Source organism: Stegodyphus dumicola, chromosome 12 (assembly GCF_044657685.1).
Source record: "Stegodyphus dumicola isolate Sdum_Otavi_A_Nest chromosome 12, ASM4465768v1".
NCBI lineage: Eukaryota > Metazoa > Arthropoda > Arachnida > Araneae > Eresidae > Stegodyphus > Stegodyphus dumicola.
Genome location: NC_140779.1, coordinates 37,630,395 through 37,643,898, shown reverse-complemented (window position 1 = coordinate 37,643,898; position 13,504 = coordinate 37,630,395). Strand labels below are relative to the sequence as shown.

Sequence of the window (13,504 nt, the reverse complement as noted above, 5' to 3'; positions counted from 1 at the left end):
TCAATACTAAAAGAAGACGTTAGGGCTACATCTTCAAGAACTTTTTTGTTTACAATTTTTCTAGTTGCCAGTCTAGAGAAACTAAACTTCGCAACAACAAAGATTATATTGCACGTAAAGGGAGCTGCTACAATCTAAAGAAATCAAATGCCGGGGAAAAAAACGAAAAAAAAAATATAACTTTCAGTCTTGCCGCTTTATATAGTAAGCATTCTTGTTTTTCACGCTATCAATGTTATCATAAATTAATCTCTTACGTGCAGTACTTTGGAATCGTTGAAAGATGACTTTTCCGTCCAATAAGTCTTTCGATCCTTTTTTTTTTCTTTTTTTGTTCGCTGGATTTTCTGCACCTTTTATGTGTTGAATAATTTAGTTCAAGAAAAATACGTTTTCTACGATGCGTTAATAAACTTTTTGGTATATTTTATACTTAATACTTATGTGCGCATCTCTAAAAGCATAAATGGCATTCATAAAGAGTCCTTGTCATCTTACATTAAGCATTCTGCTACTATCGTGCACAAGTACATATTCTTAAAAACCAATCAGAATCGATTTCTCCATGCAGATAATACACACACATATATGTATTCTATGTTTATACCCAAACATTCACCGCATTTCCTATAAAAATACTTTTCTTACTAAAAAGCATCATACATTTTAAATTATATACGTAAATTATTCCTTGAAGTTCGTAATCTATAATGAATTTACAATATTAAGTCAAAAATGTACGGAATTTTGAACATGTTCAGTAAAATATACACCGAACAAAAGAATTGAACGAAATGAAAGTTGAAAAAAATTCCAAAATTAATAGTAATAAAGCACTTGGAATAACGTGATTTTCAAAATTAATAGTAATAAAGCACTTGGAATAACGTGATTTTATTTCAACATAATCTAATTATAAAACAGAAAAAGTTTTAAATTATAAACTTAAAATAAAAAAATGAAGACCTACTACTGCAACAAAAAATCAACTTTTCCATCTAAGCATTTAAAAATATTTATTAAGCCAACAAGTTTCTCCTAAATAACCATATGATAATCGCATGAATTCCTTCTACATTTAATATTTGGAAAATATAAGCTACTTACTAAACAAAAAAGTACTAAAAAACAATTTTTTCAGTAAAAAAGTTTTATACACAAAATAAAATTTAAAACCAAAATTTTAATTAAATATCAAACCAGGAACTCAATTAAAACAATGAAACACATATTACAGTAACCAATTATAACACTGAAATTGAGATAAAATTATTTTTTATTTAAATGTTCGCCATCACAAAATTAAAATATGAAAAAACTCACCTGTCAAAAACGACAGAAAAGTGAAAAAGTTTGAAACATAAAATGGCATCATGTCATTCTTTTCGGGAGCAGCGAACCCAGGTTGTCGTAGGATATCCTCCGGAAAGTCGTCTGCTCCTATCGCTCATCAAAATAAATGTTAAGCGGCAAAAGGCTACAAAGAACGGGTTAACTTCTCTCTACTCGCGCTGGGAAATACGCGCAAGGTCAATTATTCTGGAAAGATGCCCACTGCCATCTAGTCCAAGTCGACTCTTCGTTTGCAAGAAAATAAAAGCGGGAAATCTCTTACGGACCCATTTTTCCAGCCGACACTTTTGAGGTCGTGTTTCGAATTTTTTTTTCTTTATTGTCGCTTTTAGCTGCGTTTTTTCCCCATACGTTTGGCAAAATGGTTATTTCATGCGAAGCTAGCGTATCAGCCACTTATTGCTGCTGTAATCTAGTTTGAACTGAATGAAAAGATACGCTTCTTCTTCTGTTTTGCTTTATTACTTATTTTATTTTCTAACAGGTAGATGGATAATTCCCTACGCATAGGGATTTTTAAACAGTATGTATGCGAACGAGATTAAATAGTTTCTTTTTAAATTTTATTTCGGTTTCGTTTTCAGTGGTTAGAAGAGACAACGTATTAACTGCTTAGTAGCTATTTTTTTACATTTATTTTACTTCTATATTTCTGAAAGAACATAACTTTATTATTAGTTTATTTTAAATTTAAATGATAATCTTTAAAAATTGTATTATTTCACTTTTTCAGATTAGTAATAAAACTTTTTATCTTAACTTTTCTATCTCATTACTTGAATTCAAAATTTTTGCTAATGCAGAATTCTTCATAAATGTTTAACAGATCATAAAATAAACTTTTAAAAATGAATAAAAATGTATAATTACTGTAAATGATACTATTCAAAATTAGAGTAAAAGAATCAATGAAAAAATAGTTGGTAATTAAAACTGTTGTAATTGCTCTCAAATCTAATTTTAAATTGTAGACTGATTTCCAAAAATTATTTTTTAACATAAAATAAAATATAACGTATGTGAAAGAATAGGAGTTTGCAGAACCGAAAATAAAAGTCAAGTTATAAGTAGTTCTCAAGCAAATCATATTGATATCTTTATAATATTTTTAATACGACTTTTATTTATTTAAATATTTTTAATTTTTATTCATTTGCAAAGGTGATTTATGGTTCTAATGATAATTTATTTCAAATTAAAATATTTACTTATGAACTATTACAACTGGCATTTTCTTCATCTGCTTCAAGCTCTAAAATTTGATTCAGATCCAATCCACCAGCATAGCTGTCCTTTTCAACTTTTGCATATTGTTTTATCCAATACCGTGGCAAGTGTAAGAAAAATATTTGAATTATAATTTGCAAAGCAGTGATTTTCAACCTTTTTTACCCCCATGTGCCAATTTCACCATTGAGAACGATCATTCCATCCTCTCCTCCTCTCCAAAACTCGAAAAATACGTAAACATTTATTTAAATTTAGATTATTTTAAATGTCTATTAGATTATTTTAAATATATATTAGATTATTTTAACTCATCCATTTAATACTCCATCATTAATACTCATCTTGTCATTAAGAAATGATGGAGTATATCATTGCAGAACTAGAGAAGAATGGAATCTGGGTGTGGCTCTCCCACTTTTCACAGCTAGGTAATGAAAAGAATAATGAAGTTAATCAAATAACTAATCAAATCATTTTTACCTAAACCCATTTTTAGGGGGAGGTGAAATGTTTATATTAGTTACTTTATTTACTGCATTTCTATTAATTGGAATGAATGTTTAAGTAAATGAATTAAATTATTATCCACGCTAAATGATAATCATAAAGTTTTTGTTATAATCTTTGATGTAAATGTGGTGGAACTGCTACTTAGTCATCATAATTTGGAAAAATTAAATGCATATTCGTTAAAGGAAAATAGTATTCCCCAAGAATTTCTTGCATGAATCAAAATAATTGACTGTTTGTTGAGAATATTCGAAAACACAAATAACTTCTTAGTGGTCACAAATTATTATTGTTTTCATGGAAGGGATCAGTCTAAATTTCACATTGTCCTATCTTGTAGTCTTTCTTCAGAAGTAAAATGAATTCGGCCTCACATTTATGATAGACATAAGATGCAACAGCCTACAGCAAAGATTTATAAATAATGATTAACATTTAAAGATATGAAGGTCAACGTTTACGGTTATTATTATTTAAATTAACCAGTTATTATTATTTATAACTGCCGCTTAATCATCACAATTTGGAAAAATTAATACATATTCGTCAAAGGAAAACAGTATTCCACAAGAATTTCTTGTATAAATCAAAATAATTGACTGTTTGACTGACTGTTGACTGTTACTGTAACATCTTCTTTCCGTTTTCCTCGCCAGAATGTAAATGAGTTAGGTTATTTAAAGTTAGGTTTTAGGATTTTAAGCCAGAGCGTGTTTCTGGCCTCCGCGTGCACGCTACATTTAGTTTCTGCTAGCTCTGATAGTTGTCAATTATGCATCTGATAGTTAAATAATATGAATCGAAATTAAGAAAACGCAGAAATATGTTTTGAATTGAATTATTTGCAAAATGGAAAAAATATAACAGCCATCTATTGCTATGTATAAATAAAAGGTACGAGTGCAAAGTCTATGCGATCTAATGCGATATAAAAGCGAAAAAATAAAACTTTTATTGTGAGACTTGAAATCTGAAAGCTCGCTGTCAACGCTGGGTGATGAAATTAAAAAAAAAAAAAAAAAAAAAAAAAAAAAAATGAAATCGCTCAGTATTCGAAACTTGAAAGTTACTGCTATACTGACGGCCGTTAAAACTGCTACACAAAGTCAGGAAAGCAAATCTTATTTAATGTACTTTTAGAGTGTATTGTGAGGCAGACGTGAGATTACATTTGCAGGTGGTTTGGGGTAGACAGCGTGCAGAATTCAGTTCACAGAGCTTCCATAACTGACAGCAACAACGGCTAGAAATACTACGCCGAAATCTGAGTTTGAATGACAGATACGAGTACTTCATTCGTCTTCACTTCTATGCCAGAGTTCATCAATCGTAGTGGCTGGCGTGTGGTGGCGGTACCAGATGTTCTCAACGGATGACAGATCTGAAAAACAAGCTGGCCAGAATAACTGTCAAGCACCCTCAGTATCGAAGAAGGTTAGCACAGCACAGGTAACACATGATTATGCATTACCTTGCTGAAAGATGGCATAAGCAGGCCTCGAAGACAGAATAGAGCAACGTGACGTAACAAGTCAGAAATGTAATAGCGCTTGTCCACATTAATGGCTATGCGAACAAGAGAATATGTACCCAATGGCACTCCATACAAGCACGCCGGGTGCTTTGCCTGCATGACGATGACGAATGCAAGCTGGCAACATTCGTGCTCTTCGGTGCCTCCGCAGACCGAAAAGTCTATCATAATGGTGTACGCAGAACTGAGATTCGTCTGAAAAGATGACGTAGTATCACTTCTATGGCCAATGTCGTCATTCATCGCACCACTGTCGGGGCGCTTTTCGCTGCTGGAGCGCTAAGGGATGTCTCAACAATGGTCACCATGCTGAAAGTCTGATGTTGTACGGTTCGTGAGGACCTTTGCCGTTCTGTACACCAGCTAACTTTCTGACTTGGGATACATGACGTCGCTGTGCGATCCCGCAAAAGCGAAAGGAAAGGACATGTCTGCCGTCTCGGGCGTTAGTGTCTCCAAGCCGGCCGCTGAGATCATGCATGGCATTCAGCATGGCCCTCCTGCACCCATCGATCTTGACAGTCAAAAGATTTCGAACAACACGAGCAGTAATGCTATAGAATGATAAACCGCAGTCTCGATAGGCCGCGGTCGAATTCCAACGCGAGCTAGTAGGTATTTCATCTTTTTACCAGTAGGCATAATACGGCCTTTGAGAAACAAAATAATGCTTAAATGTGGTTTCCAAATGTGGCTTAAATGTGGTTTCCGAGAAACTCTCGGAACTAGTCACTATGGCATGCAGCTATTATAAAATAGATCTTTCCAGCTCCTTCGCTGTGCATTCTTCCCATTTATACGCAATGTAGATAGCGTTTCTCAAACCCGCTTTGAGCGCATGCGCTGGAATGCTAATCATTTGCATTTCGCAATATGTAGTACCTTTCATACAAATTTAACGTTTGTTGCATGCCGCTTTCAAAGTGGCTTCTCACAAAGTCTTTCCTTTCTTCAGACGCTGCGTAGGTAGCGCTAATGAAATGAAATTGTTCTCGTATTTTACCACTATACAACTGCCTATTCATAGCGTCTTTTAAAGCCATATTTCTCTCAAATGTACTTCCATTTCTTATCGTTTGGTTGACAATTAAGAGAAGAAATAAAAAAATTTCCTCCTCTTTACAGCTAACGCTCTTCAGATACAACAAATGCATCAAATTTTATTACAATAAGTATCCTTTTCTTAATAAAAGAAATAATGAAGGAATAGGGATATTTTCGGGTATCAGATTTTTAAAAGTTTTTTTTTTAGAATTTTCTTTAATAATTTCATTTTTTAGTAATCATTTTTCTATGTTTTCATTTTAATACTTTACGGAAGTGTATATTACTAGCTGAATTTATATTATGCATTTTTGTTTTAGAGGTTTTTCTGCTTTCCACTTAAAAAAAACTACAATGTTTCTTGTCAAGAATATTATTGTTTCTTCTTCCCCCCATTCTCTTAAGGTTTTCGTTTATTATATATTCAGTCGTTTTACTTGATTTTTTTTCTCTCGAGTAAAATGATTGGGAAAAAATATGAACACAAGGCGGGGGGAGAAAGAAATGGAGCACATTTAAGTAATATTTTTCTCTCCATTGCCTTTAAATCGTTCCGCGTGTTACACTTCGTGGCAAACATGCTGTACAGCGATAAGTGCTTGACTTTCGCATCTTTTCGAGAATGAAAATAAAAATGCAGGCGGGGGACTGAGACTTTTTAAACATGGCCCCAAGCAGATACGTTACCCGTATAGCTCGGTCATAGTGTGTCTGCGGTTCCTTATCGAAACCTCGGGGTCGAAAAGCGCCCGGAAACGACCAATGACGATGCCCGTTTCGTATCCTTGAACTTGGAAGTTTGTTCGACAGGGAAAAAATGCAAATGTAATTGCTATATGCATATGGGAAAGAAAAGCAGAAGAGGAGGGTTCATGCGTGACCGCTTCTGGACTGATAGTTTGCTGGTTGCCAGTTTTGGGTTCTTGATTACATTGTCACGCTGTAGCATATTCTTAGGAGATAACGGTAGCACTGTTAGAGATCTGACCGATCTTAGACCCTATATTACATTAATTTTCTTGATCTTCCGGTTTCTCTGATATTTCAAATTTTAAGTTGCAGATTTTTCACCTATGCTGGAATGATGCGTGTTTTTTTCTGGAGGAGGGAATAAAGAAATTTAAACATTAAGTATTAATGCAACGATGTAGCAGTTATTAATGTGAAAATTGGTATGCTTTTTTTATTAGCCAGAAGGGCTATCAATTTCGTTTTGGCATTTTGCATTGGTTCAATATAAATGACGGTTCACTTTTTAAACTGCTGTCACCAAATATTAGAGCCCAGTGTTATATTTAAAGAAATTAAATAATGAAGAATCTGCGTAAATGTATGTACGTTTCTCGCATTGTGGGCACCTCAAGCCATCAAATTTTGAATAACGTAATCCTACTGCGAATATGGGCGTCTGTAAGCCCAAATTTGAATTTTATTTTATTATGCATTTCATATTTCGTAAAACTTTAGCGAATTTTTGATTAACAACCTCGAAGATTTCAAAGTGAGCAATGTTGTTTTATCACAATGCGAGAAACATACATACATTTATGCAGATCCTTCATTATTTACTTTCTTCAAATATAACACAGGGCGATAATATTTGGTGGCAACAGTTTGAAAAGTGAAACGGACATTCAGATTCGACGCAAAATCACGAAACGAAAACAATAGATTCTCATAGACAAAGCAAATTTGGACTTAAAATATACATATATATATAATATTCAGAACGCGAGACTGTGTATCTCAGGGTTGGGCAAACTCCGGCCCTCGGTCCAAATCCTGCCCGCCGAGAATTGTAACTTGCCGATCGGTGGCAAATTAAAGAAATATATATTTATACACTATATATCCATCTCCTTTTCTACTTCGTTTGACTATTATTTTTTCTCTTCCCTTTTTATAAAGGACTGATGATCTTTTACTTTCTCTAGATGCAAGAGAAAAATCTATTTATCTGCGATATATGGGCTCATCTCAAAGCTTTTAAACTAAAACTTTATCTGTTTGCTGGGCAGCTATACTTGTCTCATTTCCCTAGGTTAAATTCAATACTCTCAATAAATGAAGAGAAGCTTAAGAATTATGAAGATGGCTTGAAACAAACTGCACTTTGAGTTCGAACGAAGATTTCAGTGCCATTCAAACAGAATTCGATATTTTTACCATGCCTTTCAACGTAAATTGTGAAGCAGTGAGGTCAGATTTGCGGCTTGAATTAATTGAGTTCCAATCTAACAATCATCTCAAGCAGTTGTTTCTAAATATGCGAAAGTTAGAGTTTTACAAATCATTATCGAAAGTAAGTTTCGCAAATTTAATATGTCACGGGCAGAAAATCAGAGCTATGTTTGCTTTATTTTATATATGTGAACAAGTGTTTTCAACTATGAACCTTAGAAAGAATTATTTCAGAAATAGACTGACAGATGAGCATTAAACTTCGTTCCTTAGAATCAGTACATCTCACTTCGAACTTAACTATAAGGAACTTTTAAAAATGAAATCCCAATTTCATTCATCTCATTAACATATTCATATTGTGTTACTTGTATATTGTTTTTAAAATTTTAGATAAATTTATCTTGGCCCGCCAAACTTTTTGTTTTCGATTTTTGACCCGCGACCGAAAAAGTTTGCTCATCCCTGGTGTATCTCATTGTAAAATCATTTTGAGATGTTGCTGTTGAATTGAATTTTAAGTACGAAGAACATGATACTTAATAAATAAAGGAAACACACAATACGTTAAAAAAACACCTCTTTGGGCGTGATATAAAATCTGAAAGCTTTCAGATTTTTTTCTTTTTGCTTTTAATGTTTTTTTTTTTTTTTTTTTTTTTTTTTTTTAAGTTACTTTTTATTGCTCTTGCATGAATGGATATTGAACGTTGCTTTTATATTTTACAGGTTTCCGTAAAAGCGGGAAACTTCTTTGGACTTCATTCCTTAGCAGAAATGGTATTAATATTGTTCTTTCTTCCTTAAAAACGAAACGACGCTGTGCGAACTTTCGTAAAATAGGAGATAATTATGTTAATTTTGTGTGTTTAATTTAAAATACATCTGACATGTAAAATAAATATGTGGATTGTTCAATGAGTAAGTAAAACGATATTATGCTTATGTGTGTTTTCCTGTTACTCAATTAATCTGCAAAAGAAACGATAACAAGGATATATAAGTGGTTTCCCATCGTTAAACATAGGAAAGCAAACAAACGAGACCATTAATAGAATTTAAAACAACATAACAAACAAAAGTGCTAATGAATGTCAATAGACAAAAAAGAATAATAGATAAAAATCCTTAATAAATGCGTGAGAGTTTGTTAATAAATATTGCACTGCTTTTTTTTTATTTCGTATATTTTTCTCACGTGTAAATGCAGTGATCACATATCAGTAGAATAAAGAATGAGTAATAATCTTAGAATATATTATTACTGTGTTGAAGATCGAGCTATTGTATTACGATAATACATTTAATTATTAAACCTCAGTTTATACATATAATAACACTAATAGTCTTTTTTTCAGTCTGATTAGAATTACAAAAATCATGTTTACATATGTTTCACAGTTCATTAATTCCTTTACACAGTGACCTCAAAATTTATCCTTTATTTGTCATGTTTTTTCCGATCGCTACGAACAAACAGCATTTAGAAACAACTGTTATCAAAATACATATGAAAATTAAATTATGTGTACGCTTTCAGATGTGCAATGTCAAAAAAACTAAAACTGGTAGATTTGAAAAAAAATATCCTCAGAATGTTTGACAAGGAAGTCCTGCGGAAAATACAGTATGAATATCCTCAGAACGTGAAACTAGTGAAGTCCTCAGGATGTCTAAGAATCAACATTTTCAATACATCTTCACATATCTCGAGACATGGCGACTTAAACAAAGCATCCTTAGGATGTTAAATTACGATGTCCTCCGGACATCTGAGAATCAACATACTCAAGATATCTTAAGTATGTCCCGGGATATTGCGACCTAAATAGGACATCCTGAGGATGTTCTGTGATATGGGGGACTGATTCTGAGATATGGCTTATTTCCTGCTTACTTAGGAAAATATGAGTTACAATACAACAGGGTAGCTCTCAGCAATTTTTGGTTAATGTATAAAGTATTTCTTGGCATGCCTTCGTGGTGTGGTGGTCTGCACGCTGGGCGCATATTCCAGAGGGCAGCGATTCGATTTCCGACGAAGGCGTTGCTGATTTTTCAATCTCTCTTGCTTCCAAAAAAATCCTAATGTGTCCACCGTGGCGCCCGAACTAAAAGGGTTGGGGATGATGATTCTCCACACCCAGGATTTGGCGATTGGTCCCCTAAAAACACCAATCGCCCTTTAAAAGGGGGAGTATATAAAGTATTTATCCCGCCTTCTTGGCATGCCTTCATGGTGTGGTGGTCTGCACGCTGGGCGCGTATTCCAGTGGTCCGTGGATTCCCAGAGAAGGCTTTGCTAATATTTCAATCTCTCTTGCTTCCAAAAAAATCCTAATGACTCTACAAATGTACCCTTTGAAAACATATTGGCATATTCCTTGCAAAGAGTAATGAACATAAATTTAAGTGAGTATCCAGTCAATTCGCACTGTAAGTGAAAATGGGTGGATAAAATGGAAGAACTTTTATATGAATTTTAAGAACTTTGCTGCTGCTATCTTCATTAGCGTAGCGGCAATTCACTGTTCGTGAAAGGGATATTCTGATGAACTCAGGTTCTAGTCGAAGTCGATACTTTACAATATCATCTACTCAAATTAAGCTTTCAGAGGTGATATACTCCTATATGTATAAAATCTTCGCAGAACTTTCTTGTATGGTAGTTCTGTAACATAAAAAATAAAATGAAAAACATAATTGTCCATTCCCGAAACAACAGCTATCAGAACAAGGACAATTGTTTCAGTGCTCCTGACATTTGTGTTACCTTGGTAGACTTTCTCTTTTAGTATCTAACATAGACTGGCCCATCAGAGCATTCCAGGCAACTTAAATTACCTATAAACATTGATCCGAACTATATTGTCAAGAAAAAACAGCAAGATCAGAAGTTAATAAAGTAATTGTGGAATGACATGGATGTGTTTCTGAGTTTAAGAACTCAAGCCTCTTATATCTCACACGCCCTTTGGTCAAAATACGACATCGTGAGGGAATGGTCGAAAGGAGCTTAAAGTTTCTTTGCAGCACCACACGAACTACAGTGGATGGACAAAAATATGGAAACACCTTGTGAAATGCATGTTTGAAAAGAAAGATTGATTTTAATGAAATATGTAGGTGGCGCTGGCGTTTTTGACTACTGACGCCACCTATACAACTTCGTAAATGTGCTAAACAGTTCAGTTGTTGTCGGAGTACTGTTATGTGAGGTTGTCATTGCATTATGTCAGAGTTAACAGACTTCAAACGTGGACAAATTGTTGGAGCACGTATGGTAGGTGCTTCCGTAAGCAAGGTAGCCGAGGTGTTTAGTGTTTCAAGAGGTACTGTATCGAAGATTTATTCCGCATATTTGAAAAGCGGAAAAACATCATCTGCTAAATCACAGCGCGGACGAAAGTGTGTCCCGAGTGATCGTGACAGACGATCATTAAGGGCAATTGTGACGAAAAATAAGAAGACCACAGCTGCAAAAGTTACTGCTGAAATGAATGTTGTGTTCCCGAACCCTGTGAGCACCAAAACAATTAGAAGGGAGCTTCATAAACAGGGAATTGCTGGCCGTGCTGCAATTGAGAAGCCACTCATCAGTGATGCTAATGCCCGTAACAGGAAAAGGTGGTGTTTAAATCATAAAGCCTGGACTATAGAGCAGTGGAAGCGAGTAATATGGTCTGACGAGTCTTCTTTCACATTGTTTCCCACTTCTGGCCGAGTTTACGTCTGGAGAACGCCATCTCAAGCCTATAATACAGACTGCTTGTTGCCAAGAGTGAAACATGGCGGGGGTTCTGTTATGGTTTGGGCAGCCATATCGTGGTTCTCTGCTAGCCCCATGATAACTGTGTCAGGGCACATGACTGCCAAGACTTCTGTGAACATTTTGGCCGATCAAGTTCATCCCATGGTACAAGCTTTGTTCCCCGATGGTGATGGTGTCTTCCAAGACGACAAAGCCCCTGTTCACACAGCTCTAATTGTCCAGGACTGGTTTTCTGAGCACGAGGATGAGTTGTCCCATCTCCCCTGGCCACCACAGTCACCAGACCTGAAATATTATCGAACCTTTGTGGTCTACATTGGAACGGAAAGTGCGTTCTCGTTATCCACCGCCAACATCGTTATCTGAACTCGCCACCGTTTTGCAGGAAGAATGGTATAATATTCCCTTGGCAAACATACAGGAACTGTATTTATCCATTCCGAGAAGACTGCAAGCTGTTTTGGATGCCAACGGGTTTCCTACACCATATTAAGCAAAGAAACATGTTTTTTTAAAGGTGTTTCCATATTTTTGTCCAACCCCTGTATATGCTATCCCTGCAAATGCACTTCTAGTGTCTTGGTGCAACCTCACGACTTCATATCGATATTGCTATGAGGAATATGCCTTTCAGGAATATACGCCTTCTGATACTTTGTAACACTTCAATGGGAGCAATGATCTCGCATCATTATGCCTGCAAAGGAATTTGAGGATTTAAAGCTTCTGGTTCTTTTTTTTTTTTTTTTTTTTTTTTTTTTTTTTTTTTTTCAGATGCAAGCTCGTTCTTCATATCACAAAAAGAGTATTGCAGTAAAAAGCAAGCAGCTGTCTAATAGTGCATGATTAATAATACTTAATGAAATTGGAACTCCTTTTAATATTATATTTATTGCAGTTTTACCGTATTCATTTAATATAAACAAATTATGTATTTATAACATTTTTTCCAACCTTTCAGTATCTTAAAATGATGGATAAACTTGTCTTTCTATTCATAGTATTGTTATATTAAAATAAAACATATATTTTAAAATTAATTGAGATATTTCTTAAAATTTTATTTAACTTTAAATGTGTAAGATGGCAGACTAACATTTGTTTAAAAACTGTGCTGATTGCTTTTCATCTAAGCCATTTGCCTTTGGTTGGTTGGTTGATTACCCTGGAGAACAACTACGTCTTCTTAAATCTCACTTATTTTTGACTAATGTTTCGTCTCTGAATCCAAAAAAAAAAAACCTCAGTTTTTGTCTATCACATCAACGTTTTTAGCTACAGGATACCCTCTCTTTATCTCAAAAGTCATAGAAAATGTTCATATAAAGGAAAATAAAGTGAAAAAGGTACCAAAGTTACTGTTCATAAAGAAAAGGTTTATTTATACAAAGGCTATATATAGTTCCTGCAAGTTAAATTTTGTTTATACAAACACTAAAGTTTCATTTACCAAACAATAAACATAAGGTACAAATTTTTGCTTACAACTTTTCTGGTGTGTTTAATCTGTGGATGTTATCATTTGATGCTCCAATAGTCAACCATCATATTTAGATCTCAGCTAGCTTGCTGCCGTGCCTCCATGACCTTCAAATCTTAGTAAAATCGCTCATCCTGTTCATCGCTGACTCCACCAAGATTTTTCAGAAAGTCATCAAGAAAGATGGCTATGTAAAAAATGCAATTTGATGCTCATGTTGCAACCAAGCATTCCAAGCATCCAAAAGTTGTTAGACAATTACATCATAATTCTATGCTCGTGTATTTCTAAGTCTTTAAGAATGTTTTTTTTTAATGCCAACTAAGCATTGAAGTTCTATCACTGTTCCCATAAAATGTTCATCTTCAAGGAGCTGCTGAATCTGTAGACCATCAAACAC

At 34.4% G+C, this 13,504-nt stretch overlaps 1 protein-coding gene across 2 annotated transcripts in view; it reads right to left on the bottom strand.

The window, feature by feature from the left end:
- LOC118199571 (pancreatic triacylglycerol lipase-like) overlaps positions 1–1,750 on the bottom strand; it is a 132,970-nt gene extending 131,220 nt beyond the window's left edge. Inside the window, exon 1 of one of the 2 annotated variants that reach the window (XM_085827635.1) lies at positions 1,324–1,750. In XM_085827635.1, coding sequence (XP_085683761.1) covers positions 1,324–1,375 — 52 coding nt within the window. In that variant the 5' untranslated portion in view covers positions 1,376–1,750. The remainder of the gene's footprint in view (positions 1–1,323) is intronic. The other variant, XM_085827634.1, reaches the window with a different exon arrangement.
- Between the last annotated feature and the right edge of the window lie 11,754 nt (positions 1,751–13,504).